This window comes from Pseudonaja textilis, chromosome Z, assembly GCF_049901715.1.
Source record: "Pseudonaja textilis isolate UNSWEBS1 chromosome Z, rPseTex1.2, whole genome shotgun sequence".
NCBI classification, from domain to species: Eukaryota; Metazoa; Chordata; class Lepidosauria; order Squamata; family Elapidae; genus Pseudonaja; species Pseudonaja textilis.
In genome coordinates this window covers 1340099-1360897 of record NC_142008.1, presented here as the reverse complement: position 1 = coordinate 1360897, position 20799 = coordinate 1340099, and the positions used below count along the sequence as shown (strand labels likewise).

Below are 20799 nucleotides of genomic sequence, written 5' to 3'. Positions count from 1 at the left end.
TTGCCACAGTTAAGTGAATCACTGTATTTATTAAGTGAATCTGGCTTCCCCATTGCCTCTGCTTGACAGAAGGTCGCCAAAGGGGATGACATGACTCGGAACACGCCATAAATACGAGCCGATTGCCAAGCACCTGAATTTTGATCACATGACCAAGGAGATGCTGCAACGGTTGTCGTTAGTGTGAATGGTCATACGTCACTTTTTTTTAGTGCTGCTATTAAATTTGAACAGTCACTAAACGAAGTGTTGTAAGTCGAGGACTGCCTGTAATTTTGCCCAGGGCAAACTTTTTCATCCTTCCTCATTACAGAATTCCCCATTTAGATAATTTTTTTTTTCTAAATTCGGAGTTTCTCAACTTTGATCCCCTTGAAGATGGGTGGGCTAATTCAACTCCCAAATTTCCCAGCCAGCAAACCCCTTTGTACAGCTGGGGAATTTGGGGAGTTGAATTAGCCCACCCGTCTTCAAAGAGTCACGGTTGAGAAACTCTGTTCTCAACAACGCAGGTAAAAACTGATGGTTTCAAAGAATGATGATAGCGTCTAGTTCACTTTCACTGAAAATCTCTTACCTGTTTTAAATAAAGAACGAGAATCCCAAACACTTCCTACATCAGTAACTCCCAACCCCCAGGCCTTTAAAACCTTAATTATTTTTGTCTCCAAACTTTCAATGAGCACCCCTCGACTAACCAAGCCGCCCAGCAAAAGACTCACCTGGATGAGTTTAAGACAGGTGAGCTTTTGTTCTGGTGTCTCAATTCGAACCATCAGGCGGGACAAACTGAGGACTTGATTCTTATCAGAGAGCCCTTCGCCATTCTCCAGGAGCGCTTCTAATTCTCCATCCACCTACGAAAAGCCAGAGGAGAGATGCTAGAACCAGGCTCAGAGCCACAGAATACTTGTGGCTCAGGGCTGAGTTGGAGCTCTCTGAGCGTGGCGGTTTCCTTGCAGAAGTTTTATTACCCAGTGAGGCGACATCATCAGAAGGAGAGACGGGTGTTGCAGAGAAAGAGGAGGAAGAGGAGAAGGTGATGGTGGGAGTGGAGGAGGAGGAGGAGGACAATGGCTATTGAATCCTGGATCTTGGTAGGTTTCTTGCAGACCTTTCGTGACCCAACTAGGGATGAAGGTGGAGGAGGAGGAGGGAGAGGGAGAGGGGGAAAAGGAATTGAAGTCAATCCTTCTTAAAGCATGCTGACTGGGGAATTCTGGGAGTTGACGTCCTCCTCTTTTAAAGTGACCAAGTTTGAGAACCACGAGTCTAAAGCTGGACAACGCTGTTTTTCTTTTTTTGTATTAGCAGCCACAGAGATCTACACTTACACGAGGGAAAGCATGGGAGAAAGCATCACAGTGAACCACCGTGTCTACAATATCACAACGTGACACTAGGCTTTAGGGCTCTCGCACACACGGAGGACAGCAACACAAAAGGACTCCAAAGCCGTAGGACTGACATCGTAAGTGCTGTGCCACGAAGACCTCAGTCTCTGTCTCTTGGGCCAAGGAGGGTGGCAAGAATGCTGGTGTGTTGAAGTGGAGCAGCTGCCCAGCCCTTCGCAGCTTTGCAGGATTGCGGGAGAGCCATGGGCATCCGGCAACCACCCAAGCGGCCCGTTTCTTATACAGAACTGCCCTGCTTCAATGCTTACCGAATCTTTCTTACGTGACCGTTCCTTCTTCATTTTGCCTCCTGCAGCACGAATGCTGACCCGGTTCTCTCCGCCCAGGTAACCCCGACAGTTGGCGGAGCCACAGAAACATTTCTGGGCTTCTTTGCTGTTGGAAAAACACATCACAACAGTGAGGGACTGAAACAGGCTTCATCTCCTCTTCATCTCTCCACCTTTCTATTTCTCCATCCATCCATCCAATATGAATATAATTCTACCTATCTCTGCCTGTATCAGGGGTGGGCAAACTACGGCCCGCGGGCCACATCCGGCCCGTTGGTCTGTCCAATCCGGCCCGCCCCTGAAAAATAATCGCTGGGCGTGGGTATTGCCCTGCGCCGCGTGGCCCCCAAAGAAGCAAAACAGTGCGGAGCGCTCTCGAGGTAGGAAAGGAAAGAAGAACTTTGCAAAGGCCTCGGCTGGGAGTTCGAAATCACCTTCGAGTGCGACCTCTCCGAAGGGGAGACCCCGCCGATCCCCCTTTTTTTTCCGGGGCTTCCAGGCTTAAACTTTGCAAAGGCAAAGTTTGCAGGCGGAGCGCCTTCCCGCCGAGGAGCGGGAAGGGTTCCGCCCGGCGGGCTGCTTGGAGCGGGCTGCATAGAGCCACCTAAAGCTAGGCCGCTGCTGGTGGAGCCTTGCCCTGCCTTGGTGCCCTGTTTCCTGGCTTGACGGTCCTGCTCAGGCAGCACTTTAAAAGCCTGCTCCCAGCACCCGAGTAACTTCCCAGCAACTTGCGGCTTCCTTTTTCCTCGCGGGCGCTCCTGCCTGGCCCCGAGCTGCACGGCAGAGGGGAAACCTGGAGCGCCACCGGGTTGCCTCTTCCAAGCAGTCCGCCCGCCCGCCGGGCGGAACCCTTCCCACTCCTTGGCGGAAGACGCTCCTGCCTGCAAACCAGAGCAACTTCCCAGCAACTTACTGCTTCCTTTTTCCTTGCGGGCGCTCGCGCCTGGCCCCGAGCTGCGCAGGTGTGAGCGCCCGCAAGGAAAAAGGAAGCCACAAGTTGCTGGGAAGTTGCTCGGTTTTTCCGGAGCTTCCAGGCTTAAACTTTGCAAAGGCAAAGTTTGCAGGCGGGAGCGGGTTCTGCCCGGGGGCGGGCGGGCTGCTTGGAGGAGGCGACCCAGCGGCACTCCGGGCTTCCCCTCCACCGTGCGGCTCGGGGCCATGTGCGAGAGCGCCCGCGAGGAAACAGCAAGCCACAAGTTGCTGGGAAGTTGCTCGGGTGCTGGGAGCCGCCCTTGTGGTGAGCGGCTTGTCGGGTGCGTACGCGAGGAGGAGGGCTTTTAAAGTGCTGCCCGAGCAGGATCGCCGAGCCGAGAAATGCGGCACCAAGGCAGGGCAAGGCTCCACCAGCCACAGCCTAGCTTTACATGGGCTTGGATGCCCCTGAGCGTGGTTTGCTGTTTGTTCTCTCCTGGGACTCGCACTTGGAAAGCATGGAAAGTAGTAGCAGGAGCAGCCGCGGTGTTACTTTTTCTTATATATATATCTTATATATATATATATATTGTATTTTCCCATGTCATAGTAGCTGTGCTTTAGAAGTTGTTAGCGACGTTTCAGCAGAATCTCATCGGCCATCAACAGGCTTCTGTATTGTGTTCATGAACACTATTCAGACGAACACAATACAGAAGCCTGATGATGGCAGATAAGATTCTGCTGAAACATCACTACAACTTTAAAAGCACAAGCTACTATGACGTGGAAAATACCCGAGGCAAAGCCGAATGCCATACATGTAAGTACCCACGAAAACTTAAGAAAACAAATATATATAATATATATATATTATAAAGGGCCCATTATAAAATGCAGCAAATTATATATAAGAATATTATATATATATTACATTATATATATATTTTATATATGTATATATATATATTATATTATATAATATTTATATCTATATTTATGAAACAATCACATGGAAGTAAAGTGTTCAGAACAGCTTGTCATATAAATATCAAAGTACTAATGCTAATGAACCGTGAATTGAAAGATTGTCAGTATCATTTTAGACAACACCATGTACCATGCAGGTTTCTTATCCTCACATTCAAGATAGTCACCCTACGAGAAGCAGTAAGAAACAGGCATGTGAAAGAAAGAAACACAGAACTAGTAAAATGTTGAAAAGAAATAGCTTTTTCGGAGATAATGGTTGATGAATTAAAAAGGGGATTCTGCAGGGTGACAAGGGATAATAAGAGTATCTCTGCAATTAAAAATATTTAGAAAATAGGGTAATATAGATACTGATAACTCTTATTAAAGGGGGGGGGGAATATGCTGTGGAATCCAACTGAAAAGATGTAATGATTAATGGTTTATTGGGAATTAAGATGAGGGAATAAAGGTATATTCTAATCATTAAGGTGCCACACTCAAAATAGTAAAAGAGGGGAAACTTATACTTGTTCTTTTTTCTTTTTTGTGGGTGTGTTAAGATCTGTATTAATTTAGAATTAATAAAAAAAAATGTGTAATGGAAAGGGAATATGACAGACTAAAGAACCAGCTAAATTAATAAGTTTAATATAGATTATTAAAAGCAAGGAGAGACATTGGTAACTTCATTATTACCACTATTAGGCAAATATATATTGTTTATTTTTATTTTTGAAATAAATATTAAGGATTATATTTGAAATAATTGAGATGAAATAAAAAGATGTTTAGATTGAGATTAATGAAAGAACTTAGAATTAAACTTTATTATTATTTATTAGGCAAACACATATTGTTTATCTTTATGTTTAAAAACAAATACTAAAGGATTATATTTGAAATAATTGAAATGAAACAAAATCGATTGAGATTAATGAAAGAGGCTAGAATTAATGTGTTCGTTTCTCTCCTTACTGGAAATTTGGAATGGAAAAGGTAATAATAGAATTAAGTATGCATATATCAATGTATAATTTCTGTCATATTTGTATGTAAAGATGATGACCTGGAAATATGTTGTCCACCAAAAAGAGATTTTTGTTTTCTAATGTGAAAAACTGAATAAAGTCTGTTTAAAAAAAATAAAAGATAGTCACCCTACCTACATTATCTACTTTTTATGGCGAATTCCTCCCTCCTGTATTCCTCTCTTTTCCCTCCCTCCCATCTCCAGTTCTTCCTTTTATTTCCCCACCCTCCCATCCATCCATCCATCCATCCTCCCCCCTTCCCCTCTTTCCTTCCTTCCTACCTCCAATCTCCCTTTCCTCCCTCCCATCCATCCATCTCCTTTCCTCTCCCTCCCTTCCTTCTCCCCTCTTTCCCTCCCTCTAAAAAGATATTTAACAAGATGGAAAGATTAAATTCTCCAAACTAATCAGCTGCACTGTCAAATATATTACAAGAAATATCAATTTCTTCTCTGCAAGAATATTGGAATACTTTCAAGATGACCTGGAAAGTATTATAGCTCTTCCGACTCAGAAGAGAGAGAGAAAGAGAAACAGCAAAGGAATGTGATGAAAACAAGGAAGCAACACCTACCCATATCGCTGGAACTGGTAGTCAAAGGTTAGCTCTGAGCCGGAAGTTACCAGCTTGGTGGTGAAAAAGCCCACCCTTAGCTGCCCGTTCACTGTCCACTAAAAGAAAGTGGGGAGAGGGGGCGGACAAAAGACGATAACAGGATTAAATTGCAACTTTATAACTGTGGCATTTTAATTTTTTAAGTGTGCTAGAAATCACGGTTGCTTTGAAATACTTGGCTTCAGACTGCCAAAAGATACACGTTTATACGAACATATACGCAGCTTAGGAATTGTCACGCCCCGAAAAGTGAGAGCAGGAAGACACACACAACCATGGGAACTTAAAATCCAGGTTGTAAGTTGCCCCGAGGTTGGTCCTCTACTTTCCTTTAAAAATACTTCTCTTGAAAATGTCCGTCCAGGGTGAGAAAAGGAAAGTGGTCCCACATCACTGTCTGTTCCACGACTCACCTTCTGTGTCTCACAATTTGGTTCACAACTGTGGTTCATGAAACGAGAGCAGTTCCCTTTTTGCGTGGCGTCGATTATCTGAAAAGGGAAAGGAAATCGCTACAGAGCCAGTGCTCGTTTTAAAGACCACTTGTTCCGTGACCCTTCAAAGTTATGGTGGCGCCGAGGAAGTGGGACTGATGGCTGATCTGTGGCCTTTCCTGCTGGTTTCCTTCAAGCAAAGTCAGTGGGGAAGCCAGCGGGGAATCGCAAGTCTCAGTCACGAGATGTCCTCACTTAAAAACCACGCAGGTTTTGTTTAACAACGGCAACTGGAAGTCCTGGAACTCCTGCCACGAGTCACGTGACATCACATTTTTATGACCGCGTCACTTGGTGAGGAGTATCTCCAAATTATTGTGGTTAAACCTGTACCGCTTTTAAAAAAGAGGATTAAAAAAAAATGAACAAAACATACAAAAGCACACACAGGTACGTGAGGTACTATGCCGGTTCCATTGTTAAAAAGACGGCGAGACGGCAGCCACTGCTACTGTCCAGAGGTTCTGTATAAATGCAGTCCTCGATTGACAATTATAACAGAATATCTGTTGCTAAGCAAGGTTGCCTGATTTTAAGACTTTTCTGACCAAGGCTGTTAAACAATTCACTGCAGTTAAATGAACCATTTAGTCGTTAAATCGCTTCTCCCAGATTTAATTATCGGAAGCCGCCTGGGACGGTCGCAAATGGCGACCATGTGACCCACGGACATGGCAAGTCGTAAACATACACAAGATGCCAAGTGCCTGAATTTAGGTCAAGTGACCTCTTGCAATTGTCATAAATACGAGCCAGTTCCCAAGAACCTGAATTTTGATCCCATGACCATGTGTGAATGAGGAGGCAGCTGTAAGTGTGATACGTCACTTTTTTTTCAAGCTGTTGTAACTCTGAACAGTTGCTAAGCAGAGGCGGAAATTCAACAGGTTCTGACCAGTTCTGGAGAACCGGTAGCGGAAATTTTGAGTAGTTTGGAGAACCAGCAAATACCACCCCTGACTGGAGATCTTACAGTATCCTTCCCCTGCCACGCCCACCAAGCCACGCCCACAGAACCCGTAGTAAAAAAAAATGAATCCCACCAGTGTCGCTAAGGTGTGGTAAGGTGAGGATAATCTGAACCAAATTAACTAAAACACATCAACAAGAGCCGTTGTAACTTCAAACAGCCACTAAATGAATGGTCTTAAGTCAAGGGCAACGTATAGCAAGTTATCAACTATAATTTATTACAACGAATGCTCACCTCATCATTTTTCAAAGCCATGAAGTAATAATGGATGTTCTTGTTTCGGGCATATTCCTTCACTCGAGTTTTGAATTCTTTGTGATCCAGAACTTCTCCACAGTATTCAAGAACAAAGGTGTTACTAAGCAAGACAAAAGGAAGACAAGATGATGGAAAAAGGGCAAAACATGCACAACTAAAACACAGCAATATTACGTTTGCATGGATCTATTTACCTATCTATCCATATCTATCTTATCCATCCATCTGTTCTGATCAAGGCTTCCAAGACCGTAATTACGGACATGCTTATTTTAAAAACAAGTCTTGTTTTATTGCAATGCTGGGAATTGTTTTCATTCCCAGCCAGTAATGAATCTCAAACAGTCCCTCAAGATAAGCACCCACCTTTCTTTCCTGTGAAGTACTGCCAAGAACAGAAGTGCCCAATGAATTAGAAAAAAAACCAGCGAAGTACAAAGAGCTTCAATGATGAATCTGAACTGAACGAACGACTTTGCTTCCTGCAAAGGTATCGCTCATCTTGGCCTGTTCTTTATACCTTAGGGGAGGGGCAATCACTTCCCAGTCTTACTCCCAAGTCGCCCCTTTTGTCTCAGCTGCTCTCGCCTTCTAGCAGCTCTGCACACATGCGCACTGGGAACAGGCTCCCCTGGGTCCTCTGCCTCGCTGCTGCCAGACTCCGGAAGCTCTGAAGGCAGCACAAAACTCCCAGATGGTCCTGGCCCCACCCTTGTCCAAGTCCTCTCCAGACTCCCGGACTGGTCCCTGTTCCTCCCCACTTTCCGCTTCCGCCTGCACCAGCTGTCAGCGAACCACACCACCATCCATCCATCAATCTCTAAACTATCCAACTCTACCATCTATCCATCAATAATTACCTATCTCTAATCTCTAATCTATCCATCTCTATTCTACCTATTTCTAATCTGTCTGTCTGTCAATGTACCTACCTACCTACCTACATACCTTCTGAGGGCAGAAATCAGAATTTCAATGTGTGCGATTGTGTACACAGAAAAGTGACAATAAAGGTTATCTTACTAGTGCCTTGGCTTTCACTCACAATTGAATTTAAGGAGCGATGGAGATGCTCCCTAGCAAATTTGTTGCCTTCAAGTGAATCACAGGCTACACGTTTCTGCTAGTACAGGTAGTCCTCGCTTTATGACAACAGAGCCCCAAATTTCTGTTGCTAAGCGAGGCAGTTGTGAAATGAGTTTTGCCTCATTTTACGACCTTTTTGCCACCACTGTTAAGTGAATCCCTGCAGTTGTTAAGTTACATGGCTGTTAAGTGAATCCAGCTTCCTCATTGACCGTACTTGTCAGAAGGTCGCAAAAGGGGATCACGTGACCCCCCCCCCAGGGACATTGCAACTGTCGTAAATACGAGTCGTTGCCAAGTGCCTGAATTTTTACCACATGACCATGCAACGGTCCTTAAGTGTGAAAAACGGTCATAAGTCATTTTTCCCAGTGCTGCTGTAAACTTAAAGGGCCACTGGATGAATGGACATAAGTCAAAGACTATCTGTACCCACTTACTATCTTCCTTCTTGAGAAAAAGATGCGAGGACGAAAGAGGTTTGAAGACGTTTCTCTTTAATCTTATTAATGCCTGGTTTTAGTCATTGATCAGGATGGGGAGGAAAGCCCTTACCAGATATTCTGGAGCTTTGGAACGGCTGCGGAGTCTCATCAGGGTCTCTTTCGTGTATGGCCTAGTGGTTAAGGTACCAGGCTAGAAAGCAGGAGATGGCGAATTCTAGTCCTGCCTCAGGCATGGAAACCATTGGGGTGACTTTGGGCCAATAATCGGCAGACAGCGAGTTCAAGACCCACCTTAGGCATGAAAGCCGGCTGAGTGATTTGGGGCCAATCCCTAGGAGACGGTGAGTTCTAGTCCCACCTTGGGCATCTAAGTTAATTGGGTGACTGAATCAATCAACAGGGGATGGTGAGTTCTAGTGCAACATTGGGCATGAAAGCCGGCTGGGTGATTTGGGGCCAATGACCAGGTCACAGCGAGTTCTAGTCCCACCTTAGTATTTTGGGGCCAGTCACTTCTCTCAGCGAACTCACTTCAGAGTTGTTGACGTGGGGGAAGCGGGAAGAGGAAGCTGTGTTGTGCTCACCCTCATTTGTAAAAATAACAAAGGTGTGATACAAAACACCCATAAAGGCATTAAAAAAAAAAACCCACGATTGACAGAACCACGAAGACACATGTGTGGTTAAAGATCCACCCCAGGGACCTCAGAGATGGGACGGCTTTCTTTTTGCAAGCAAGCGCAGTTCGTGGAGACTTACGAAGGAAGGTCCTTGGCCGCTCTGAGCCCCCAGCCCTTCTTCTCCGTCAGGATGACTTCAACGTCTGCGTGCTGCTTCCTCTGAAACCGCCGATTCGAGCAATGCTCTCCGTTGGGACACCTGGAGGAACTGAAGACAAGAGAGAGCAAGCTGAACAAGCGCACGGGGCCCCTGTGCATCCTGGCTCTGTGGCTTATATTCCCAGTCAACCCAACTGAGCAGGCAGGCAGGCAGATGTTATAATCCCTCCTGTAAAGGAGACCCCTCTGGTGGAGCCCAGGAGAAGGGCCTCCTCTGTGGTGGCCCCCTCCCTGTTGCTTGAAGGACCGCTTCTTCCTAGTTTTATATCCGTCAGACCCACCAAAGCAGGGAGGCAGGAGATGTGATGGGTCTCCTCTCTTAAGGAGGTTCATCAGGTGGGACCCAGAAGAAGGGCCTTCTCCACGGTGGCTCTCTCTTAGGTTATTTGAAGGACCACCTTTTCCCAGTTATCTCCATCAGACCGCCCCGAAAAGCAGAGAGCAGGAGATGTTTTAACCTTGTATGTTCCTCATCTCTACTATTAAAATAAAAAAGAATTGAGGGAAGGCAAATTTTAACAATCACAAAACAGATTCCGTTTTGCGACACGTTTTCCTCCCTGCACGTCGTTGAAAAGGACAGCAAAACGGGTTTTTTACCATTCGATCATGAGCAGGCGGTTCAGACAATCCTCTCCACACGCCACCTCTCCCTGGGATAGTTCTTCTTTGGAAACGGTTGGACATTCACACAGCATCCGTTTGATGTCTCGGTGCGACTTATTCTTTTTTCTAAGGAAATCGTGTTACATTGGTAAACATTTTTTCAGGAAAATATCCCTTTGAACAGGGTAAATAAGCCTGGCCCGATTATTTTGCTATCTCTTAACCTCAGTGTCTTTAAGGTTAAGGCCAAACATTTACAGAACCCCCATAAATTATTCATTTAAAACTGTGTTTGGTGGACACGCTGCTTTATGTTCACAACTATGTGAAGTCACAGCTGCCAGTTGTGTTGGCCTTCCTATGTATCCACCCCAGGTTGAGTTCTGCAGCCATATGAACTCCCATAAAACACGTAGTTCTTTTTATAGGCGGTCAGTTGTAAGTAAATTCACATCCAATCTGACTTCTGCAGCCACATGAACCCGGAAAAAAGATGTAGATACGCTAATCAGCTGTCCATACACCAGAAGTAAATTTACAACGAACCCGGATTCTAAAGCCCTGTGAAGACTCAAAAAGATGCAGCTACTTTAATGAGCCGTTAGACACACAAGTAAATCCACACCTTATCCAAAGCATTTTCTCCTCATTGGATATGAATGGTGCATCCCTCCAGCTCTTCCCATTTTCCCACTAGCGATCCCTGAGCAGGTCGTAATGGGGTGGAATCGTAAGGATCCACCCCGTTCTGACACGCTCGGGGGCAACATTTTAGGCTCTATGGGATAGCCAAATCCTGCCCCATCCGGTCCAGCAGGAGGGGTATGCTCAGGATGTCATCAGCCAAGGAATTCCTGCTGAAGGGATCCAGAAGAAGAGCATCTCCTGTCAGGCCCCTGCTCTTTGGAATTTAATGCTCCTTGCAAAAAAGAAAGACTGGCAGAATTGGGGTGGGGGATGGGGTGGGGGGTGGGGTGGAGTGAATCGGTCTAGGATCCTTAGGTAGCCACAAGTGAGTTAAGTCCAACCCTCCTTGAATTCTGTTGACCCTTTTATTTAACTCTTAGCAGGAGTTACCCGGTAGTTGAAAAGGTTCCCGTGGATAGGTTTTTAATAATAATATATCAGGAGACGGTGAGTTCTAGTCCCACCCTGGGCATGAAAGCTGACTTGTTGACATTGGGCCAATCGCCAGGGAGGACATCGGGAGTTCTAGCCCCGGCTTAGGCATGAAAACCAGCTGGGTAACATTGGGCTGATCACCAGGAGACGGTGAGTTTTAGTTTCATCTTAGCCATGAAAGCTGGCTGGGTGACTCTGGGCCTAATCACTAGGTGACAACGAGTTCTAGTCCCACCTTAGGCATGAAAAGTGACCGGGTTAATTTTGGGTTGGCGTGCTCTCTCTCAGCCCAATCCACTTCGGAGGTTGTTAAAATAGATAGGAGTTATTTGTAGAATAGAAATAAGTAACATTACCTTTCTGTCAAATACATGTTTTCTTCAATGAGGTCGAAGTAGCAGGGCATTTTCCCTTCCTTGGCATAGTCCTTCCAACGCTGGGGGTCCCGAAAGTCTTCCATGAAACACAACGGACGATCCGTTGGGGAGCCCTGGGGCAGGATGCTCAATGGCTCCCTCTCTGTTTTGAGTTTCTTCCTTTCCTGGGAGGCCCCGTCACTCTCCGAATCGCTCCCCAAGTCAGTTATCCTTTTCTTTAGTGGCCCCCGTTCCTTCATGTCGTTTCTTTCTGTCGCCTTCGTCCCTTGTTCTTTTCTCTCGCGCGCCATAGGGAAGTCCTTTGCCGAGTTGCTGCTGATCTCGTGAGCCTGTACCGACCCCTTCTCCCTGGGGTCCCGTGACTGGAACTTCACGGACTGGTCAGGGAAAAAGAGCTGGCTTTCATCCACCCATCGGTCTACTTCTTCGTACTCCTCGTGATCCTCGGTGAGCGAATCAGGGACCTGTCCTTGGATACGCTCGTAACTAATGGCAGAAGGTCGGTTGGTCAGCCTTGGATCCCAGTAGCCGTTGTCAGGCCAGTAGTTGTGAGACCCCATGTACGGGACTGGGGGCGGGGGATAAACGTAACCTGGGAAGACTCCATAACTACTATCGGGCTGTTGGTACGTGCTGCTGGGCTTCTCTGGTTGGGAGAAATCCCACCCCAAACTCCCCAAGTCCTCCGTCGAATGAAAGCCGTCTTCCCGAGAGAAATCGGCAGGATGGGGAAGACCCACAAAAGCAGGCCTGCCCTGCCTACGGTCTGACTTGGAAACGCCGCCCATCGTGTCGGTCATTTCAAAACCGGAAGGCGGTGCAGATCTTCTCCTTGTGATGCGCCGACCGACCGGGTAATCGAGGTGGTTTCGTTGTAGACGATTCTTTCGTCCGGCTTATGGAAAGAATCGGTCGCCGGCTCGGAGTGGCTGGTGCTGTCAACGTCGTCGCTCTGAGGCTGGGAGGCCTCTGGCAGAGGGCCCCCCGACACTTCAGTTCTCTTGACCTCTGTCGACGTAGCTAAGCTTCTCTCTGATTCTCTAGGAGGCAAAGTTCTGGTTTCATTTGACAGGTTGTTATTCAGTTCCAAGCTATCTGGCACACTTTCACAGAACGGCTTGGTGGACTCAGGCCGGCTGTCTTCCCAGGGATCCATGTAACGTCGGTTACTCTGGCTGTTCCGTGAAGAACACGAGCTGCTCTCTTCCAGGGTTAGGGTGGAATTCTTTGGAATGACCACCACGGACTGAAGGCGGTTCCTGGGAACGCTGCTGTCATCCGAATCAGAGTCCTCGCTCTCGCTCTCGTCGCTCAGATGCTCGCTTGCGCTTTCGGCCGTATCAGAATAATCTTCGTTGTGCGCAGAAGAGATTTCTGGAGTATTGCTGCTGCTGCCATATCTGGGCTCTTCTTCCATGGTTTCAGTTTCTTCTACGGTGACGACAATTTGACAAGAAGGGGACAACCCTTCCGAAAAGGCGGATTCCATCAGAGGGCCCTCTTTGTCTTTCATCACCAAAACTCCAGGGGCTGGTTTGTCTAAGTCAGGGGTCATCCCTTCATCAAAGACCACTGCATCTTTCTCCTCAAGTTCTTCCTTTCCAGGAATCTTCTCAGGTTCCTTCACTGGCATCTGTAAATAATAACAATGCTCATTTTTCAAAGGAGATTTTGCTTTTTGGACAACGGAATCTGCAGGCAGGATATCTAACTCAAGGGCAACTTCAGGGCACGTTAAGACTTCTTTAGCCATTTGTTGGATGGGTGTGTCCAGATGGAGCACATTTTCAGAAGTTGGTTGTTGCTGATTGTCTTCTTCCACAATATACTCCTCTGTTGTAAAACCTCTGACTGGTGCGGGCTCCACTGAACTGAAACCTGTGTATTTCTCATTTTCCTGAGCCAAACCGGATGGATTTTGATCATCTACACTAGACGATGTGAATGTTTGAGCAGAGATCTCTGCGTGAATGCCCACTTGAGGTTCTTGAGTAGCTTCTGTGTCTGAAGGCTCCACTTCAATTTCAATTTCTGAATAAGACAAAGAAACAGAAGTGTCATCCGGCAAGTAGCAAGGGGTGGGATCTTTGGTTTTACAAGAGGAATCTGTTGGATCACTCCCTTTTTTAGACAAGGTTTTAGAGTGACTGACCTGCTTGGTAAAAGAAGATACACATTCAGGTGAAGGAGGATTTGAAATCTCCATGTTCTCCTCCAGCAAGTGGAGGTTGGATTCGCCGGAAAAAATGAGAGACTCATCTGGATTGCATCCTTTGAGTAGAGACAGGGTTTGGAGACTGTTTGATGATAGCTTAGGACTTTTGGCTTGAGGGGGCAGCTCAGATCCACCTAAATTATCATCAGAAGACAGGTCGATCTCTTCTGCTTCAAAGGGAGAGGATAACCTCTTCCGGCTCCTCCTTTCCGGGGACCCATTTATATCCAGTTCTACTGGAGAAGGTGTCCTTAACTGCTCTTGCCTTTCTTTACCTAAAGATCCCATGTCCTTAATACTGATATGGCTATCGATTCCTGCAAGTTCATTTACGGTAGAAAGAGGCGAACCCATTTTTGATTCATCTAGCTTTCTAAATGTCAGTGAGTCACTGAACTGACTTACTGGAGAAACAGTCCTCTCCGTTTCTGGCTTCTGGGTAAGAGCGGTTTTCGTTTCACAGCCTGGTACACCAGAAGTCTCCGAGTCTACACAATTAGACTGATCTTTGACGTCCTCAGATTCTGTACAACAGAAAGAACTCTTAAATTTATCTGACTTGGGTGCAGATGTCTTGGAAGAGGTGGGCTTGGATCGGGACGAATTCCCGCCTTCTGCTTTAGAATGGGAGGCTCCCCGACGATGTCGTGGCTCATTGACAGGCGAGGACCTTTTTGATATGTCGCTTTCGGAAATCCTTCGTGTTTCTCTATCTGACCTGGCCTGCTTTCCTCTTCTCTCCACATCAGGATAAGCAGAGTCAGTCTTGCCGCTTTCCCTCTCTGACTTCGAGTAAGAGGACGAGGTCCTGGAATCTCTGTAAGACGAGGAATGAGAAGATGCGTGCCGTGAATCTGCGGACAATCTAGAATGGACCCTCCGATACTCTTCCTCCGAATCGGAACTCTCCCTCACCCGGCTGTCCATGTAAGAACGGGAGTACCGTGTCTTCTCTCTGTACGGTGAGCTTCTGTGGTATCTCCGGTCAGAGTCATAGTAATGGGACCGCTCGGATCTAGAATAAGATGTGCTGGTTCTAGAACCCCTTTCAGATCGGGAACGGGAGTGGCTTCGCCGCCTCTCTCTCTCTGATCTGGACCGTGAGGAGTACCTTGAATCTCTCTCCGACCGGGAATGGCTAGAATATTTGTCATCCCTTTCCGATCTAGACCGCGAAGAGACCTTTGGGGGCTCTTCCGTTTTTGAAGCCACGGAGCTTTTCCGTAAATCCTTTTCCTTCTCTGAGCTGGCCGCTGCTTTGATTTCGTGGGACCGCTGACTCGAGGAGGTCCTCACCGAATCTTCGTCCGATTCAGATCCTGGCAATGCCCCCTCTGACAACGAGAACTTCCTCCTCGGCTTCTTTGAACTTGGGGCAACCTTGGAGTTATCTGCAATTTCTTCTTCCTTCCCAATGTGGGAATGCCTTTTCACCGATGCTGGCTCCGCTTCCTCAGAAACCCCTGGGGCCAGATGTTCTTCAGACTCCCCCAGAGCGGCATTTTGTAGTTCAGAAGACTGTTGTGGTGGGCTGGGTGATGGTTCTGTTATCATTCGGACAACGGTTTCTACAGGGGATGTCAAGAGAGGGGTGACGGGCACTGGTATTGCAACCTGGGCTGCACCTACTGGAATCAGCACTGGTGTGGGAGCTGGTTTTATCTGTGGAGGAGGAGCGGGCGGGGGAAAGGGGGGAGGAGGGGGAGGCGGGGATGACGGCATCTCCCCCAATTCTGCTGCAGCAGGTGGTGGTGGTGGTGGCGGCGGAGCTACTGGGAGCGGCGGCAATGCAGAAACCAGGGAAGGTTTCGTGGTAACATTTAGCAAATGCTTCTTGAAATGAATTTTGCCCAGTTCCGCCTTCGGCTTTGGCGGGGAAAATTCCTCAGGAGTTCCCAACGGATCACCGAGTTCTGTTTTCAGCTTAGAAGTGAAGTCACTCGGAAGGGGCGAAAGGGACGTGCCTGGGCTTTCGCTGGACTTCTCATTCCCCAACGCAGCCAGGAACCGGTTTGGCAACGTCTTCTTGGTAAGGCTGAAGCTGAAGGACACTTTCTGCCTCCCTTGTTCCTCCAGATTCACTTTTGTCCGGGTACCTTTGGGTAAGAAACGGCTCGATGCCACTCCTTTGAAGACGGGGCCTTTGACAAAGCCAGGTTTCTGGGCACTTTCGCTCTTGCCCTACAATGCAAAACAGCAGCCAGTGAGAGCTGTTCCGTTTCCAAAAAAGAGGAATGAATAAAAGAAAGATCGCGACCCAAAGAAAAGAAAAGCCCCCCCAGAGAGATGGCAGGTCAGGCTGGTTGACTGATGACAGATTTTCTTATCTGAGATGTTTCATTTAATATTATGTATTAATTTAGCAAATACAGGTAATCCCTGCCATACAACATTTAGCGACTGTTCAAACTAACAACGGGACTGAAAAGACTGACTTACGACTGGTTTTCACACCTGTGACCATTGCAGCATTCCCCAAGGTCATGTGATCAAAATCCAGACGCCTGCCATCTAACTCGTATTTACGACAGTTGCAGTATCCCCGGGGCCACGTAATTCCCCCTTTGCGTCCCCCATCCAAGCAAAGTCAGTGGGGAAACCAGATTCACTGAATAACTCTGGGATTATTGACTTAAGAACCGCAGTGATCAACTGTGGCAAGAAACCCCACAAAGTGAATGGAAACTTTGGCCTCAACTGTGGGTGTTAAATCGAGGGCTAGCTGTATGAAGCATCCTCTTAGACAGACATGGAAGGAAGGGTAAAAATCGTGGGTTTTTTTTTTTTAATTTACTCTTTTGACCACTTCCCCTCTAATGGCCAACTCCTGCCACACGTCAAATCTTTATTTTCAGTCACCCGAAACAGAACAAAAATTCCCTCACGAGGCCTTCCCTACATTCCCCCCAAACAGAAGTGGAGTCAGTTAGTGCTTACCTCATTTTCTTCTTCCCTGTTGCGATCCGGATGTAACCGTGTCCGGAGGGGGGGGCGGGGTTGGAGAGGAAGAGGAAAACAGAGAAAGCGTGAAAACTTAAAAAGGCAAAAACAAACAAACAAATGCTTGCTTTACAGATTTAACAAATAAGTTTCACTTGTCCTGAACACTAATCTCTCAGCGAGGACAGGCAGTAACCTGGCTCACTTACAAACTGTCAACATAGGTGGTACAAGCTATTTCTCCAGCCCTGTTATGTGTCACTCCAAAAAAAAAAAAAAAAGAAAAAAGAAAAGTGCTCTAGCAGAGCCCTCCTCGGTAAATTTTGGGTTTTTCCCAGCAAAACTGTCAATTCTCAAGCATGTGTGCGGTCATATCGAGAGTCCAGCAGCGCAGCACCTTTCCTTCCCAAAGTATTTATTTATTTAGGATATTTATATGGCCGCCCACTCACTCACAGTGATTCTGGGTGGCTTACAAATAACAAAAGCCTAATATAAAAAGAAATAAAAACAAAACAAAGGGTAGTTTGAGGGCCTTCCTGTGTTACAATTCTTCCGATATCAGAAATGTGAGCCACCTCCAAGGAGGAAGAGGGTCTGGAAATGCCATTCTTACATGCGTTGATAGGGTAAACCTTGTTACAGCAAGTTGCGGCACAAATCTTGCAAAAAATTTCTCCGGGTTCCTCATTCCGGAATCCCAATGCAATCCAAAGAATTCAGCTTCTAGTTTTACTGAGAGAAAGCAGCGGAAAGGGAAATATTTGGGAAAATAAAACAGGAAAAGGCATGGATTCTCACGCAGGCGGTCCTTGATTTACAACCACAACTGGGAACTTCCATCACTAAGCAAGACAACTGTATATACAGATAGTCCTCGAATTATAACCATTTTCTTTAATGTCCATTTGAAATTAAAACTGAAAAAAGTGACTTATCATAGTTTTTCATGCTTACGACTGCTGCAGCATCTTCACAGTCATGCGATCAAAATTCAGGTGCTTGGCCACTGGCTCATATTTATGACGGTTGCAGAATCCTGGGGTCACGTGATCCCCTTTTGCAACCTTCTGACAAGCAAAGTCAACGGGGAAACCAGATTTGCTTAACGACTGTGTAACTAACTTAACTGAAGTGATTCACATAACGGCTGTGGCAAGAAAGGTTGGAAAATGGAGAAAACTCAACTGTCTTGCTTAGCGACCTAAACTGTGGGCTCAACAGCAGTCGTAAGTCGAGCAATGCTTGTACAGCAGGAAGGCCACAACAGCAGCAAAACTGACCTCAGCTGAGGTCAGTCACACAGAATTTTCCCCCAAACTATTCACCCTCAAAATTACCCCAAGTTTCAAAGAATAAACTTCAACCATCATTAAATCCAGTTTTAAACCAGTGTTCCCATCGGACAGCTGCTGTTGGTTACTGATGTAGAGGGTTATTTAAAGAAAAAAGAAAGAAAATGGTTTTTGAATTTTTATCAAGGATAAATGACCTGCTAAATGACCTGCTAAGTTAAATGGCATGCTTTTCTGTTTCCAGTCTTTTTTTTTGCAGAGGGTTACAGAACAAAGAGTTTTTAGTTTGTATGAATTGTTTGCAATTTTGATCTGGTTCTGGGATATTTTACTATTTGCATATTTTGTCTACCTGGCTAGACAAGATCATGAGTTCTAAAAGGGAGAGAGGTTTGATGCACATACCCCTACTAGCACCAATGATGTTCCCTACTTGGATCATGCCTGCAAGAAAAACCACCAACCTCACCGAACACCACTAGGAGGAGAAAATGAAACTCCAGGTTCTGGAGATATATCTTAAGATTACACTTTATGCAAGCAACTGAAATAATATCTTTCTATGCCATAAAATCATGGCAGAAATGTCCTCAGTCCCAAAATCACATACCTCAGCTTGAGGCAAAATCTGAATAAAAAAACTGCTTTGAATTTAAAAGAAACCTCCTTTGAGAAATGAAAAATATTACCCTTACTAAAACCTTCAATTCATATTCTTTTCCTCCAAATTCCTTCTCAGTATAAGTCCTCAGGACTTCTTCATACCTTTTGGAGGGTACCTGTTGACTTGCTAATGTTAATATTCCAAACCATTCTCAAGTCAATTACATTGATAAAAATTTCTTCCTGACACAAATACGATCTTTTCCAAACTACTTGCTACACGTACAACACTCCGTAAAGCAATGTGTCTCAAACTTGGCAACTTTAAGAGAGATGGACTTCAACTCCCAGAACTCTGGCTAACAGGGTAATTCTGGGAGATGAAGTCCTCGCGTCTTAAAGTTGCCAAATTTGAGAAACACTGTTCTGGAGAAATTGACAAGTTACACCAAACATAGTCTTGTACTGTTGTTAATGTAACTGTCCTTTAAAACACCACCTATTTATTTATATTGCCAAGTTTTGACAGGAAAGATGTTATCACCGTAAAGTTGCTTATTTTGCACAGAGCTGGTAACCTAGCATACTAGATTAAAACTCACTTAAAAGCTGTCTTGCTCAACAACCAAAGTTTTTGGTCATAACTGGAGGACTAAATGTATATTTAGACTTTCCCTTATGCACAAAGTCATGAAAGGGTGGGGAGAGCAAAATGTTACCTGGGAAATTGCTGGTGACAAACATGGATTCGTTCTGATTAGAGAACGGCAGCTAAAATAAGATCTCCCAGATCTGCAGATGGTTTATGAGAGGGGGATTTCCCAGGATCTGAACAGGTCACCTGGGTTAAAAAGAAGCTTCTGAGCCCGTGGGGTGTGTGTGTAATGTGTGTGTGAAGGAAGCGTAAAAAGGAAGCATAAGAAGATGGCCAGCTACACCGCTGCGGTGAATTTGAGTCGGTTGCTGTGGACACAGCAAACAGCACTATTTGCTTGAGAAAACCGACGTGAGAAGCAGGAAGCGCCGAACCGTTGGCCAGCAACTCAGAATGACCATTAAACCTGGAATAGGTGGGACGCAAGAGACCTGGAGGAAAATACAGAATTCTAAGACCTGCAAGACTCAATAAAGTCCCATTTGCAGGCTGTTATGAAAAGTTCTGATTTTCTAGAATAAAAAACAAAACAAAACAGGGATATACAAGCAGTCCTCAATTTACCACAGTTCATTCAGTGACCATTTGAAGTTATAATGGCACTGAAAAAAAGGGGGACCGTTTTTCCACACTTACGACTGTTGCAGCATCCATCCCCAAAGATACGTGATATATAATTCAGACGCTTGACTTGTATTTGTGACGGCTGCAGCGTCCCGGGGTCGCACGACCCCTTATAGTGACCTAATGCCAAGCAAAGTTGATGAGGAAGCCAGATTCGCTTCACAACCGTGTTCCTAGCCTAATAAAGGCAGGGATTCACTCAACAACAGTCATAAAATGGGGCACAGCTCATTTAACAAGTGTCTCACTCACAAACACAAATTTTAGGCTCAATTGTGGTCCTAAGTCGAGGACTCACTACCTGTACCTCCAAGTGTAAAATAAGGCTGACCAAAGTTTCTCCTTAAAGAGTATCTTACTACTACCTCTTTGTTCCAACATCTTCCAAAGTCTTTGCTCAAGGCAGAGAGCGCGACGGAAGACACATGACAGGGTGTCCTCAACTTATGACCACAATGGGGCTCAGAATTTGTGCTTCTGCCTACGGAGTGTCCATGGAGCTTCTCCAGGTCCTGGTTGTCCCAAAGGTGCTTTTTTTTTTTCAAGAATCAACCGGACTTTCTGGTTTTTTTCCTTTGAACATGCTTCGCTTCTCATCCAAAACGCTTCTTCCGCTCGAACTGGATGCGGTTTATACCGGCTGGCTGCAAGGAGTGTAAATCCTTCCATTCCCCACCACCCAGTCAAAAAACCCTGAAAGTCCAGTTGCCCCTTGAAAAAGCACCTTTGGGGTTCTGCTTCTAGGCGAGGTAGTGAATCGCACCTCCTTTTACAACTTTTTTTTTGCCACATCTCTTAAGTGAATGATGCGGTCGTTAAGTGAATTTAGGTTCCCTGTTGGCTTGTTAGAAGGTCGCAAAAGGGGATCACATGACCCCAGGAAACTGTGACTATCAAAAAGACGGTTCAGTTGCCAAGCGGCCAGATTTTGATCACGTGATCATGGGGATGCTGTGACGGTCGTAAGTGTGCAAAACGGTCACGTCAACTTTTTCCAGTGATGCTGTAACTTCAAATGGCCGCTAGACAAATGGTTGTAAGCCGA

General features: G+C 45.9%; 1 protein-coding gene across 1 annotated transcript in view; it reads right to left on the bottom strand.

Annotated features, from left to right (window-relative positions):
- Positions 1-20799, bottom strand: part of SETD2 (SET domain containing 2, histone lysine methyltransferase) — a 72671-nt gene that overhangs the window by 43009 nt on the left and 8863 nt on the right. The window contains 10 exon segments of the mRNA XM_087917124.1: positions 723-857; positions 1664-1790; positions 5180-5277; positions 5635-5712; positions 6923-7046; positions 9238-9366; positions 9918-10049; positions 11402-12239; positions 12242-15818; positions 16575-16590. Coding sequence (XP_087773250.1) covers positions 723-857; positions 1664-1790; positions 5180-5277; positions 5635-5712; positions 6923-7046; positions 9238-9366; positions 9918-10049; positions 11402-12239; positions 12242-15818; positions 16575-16590 — 5254 coding nt within the window.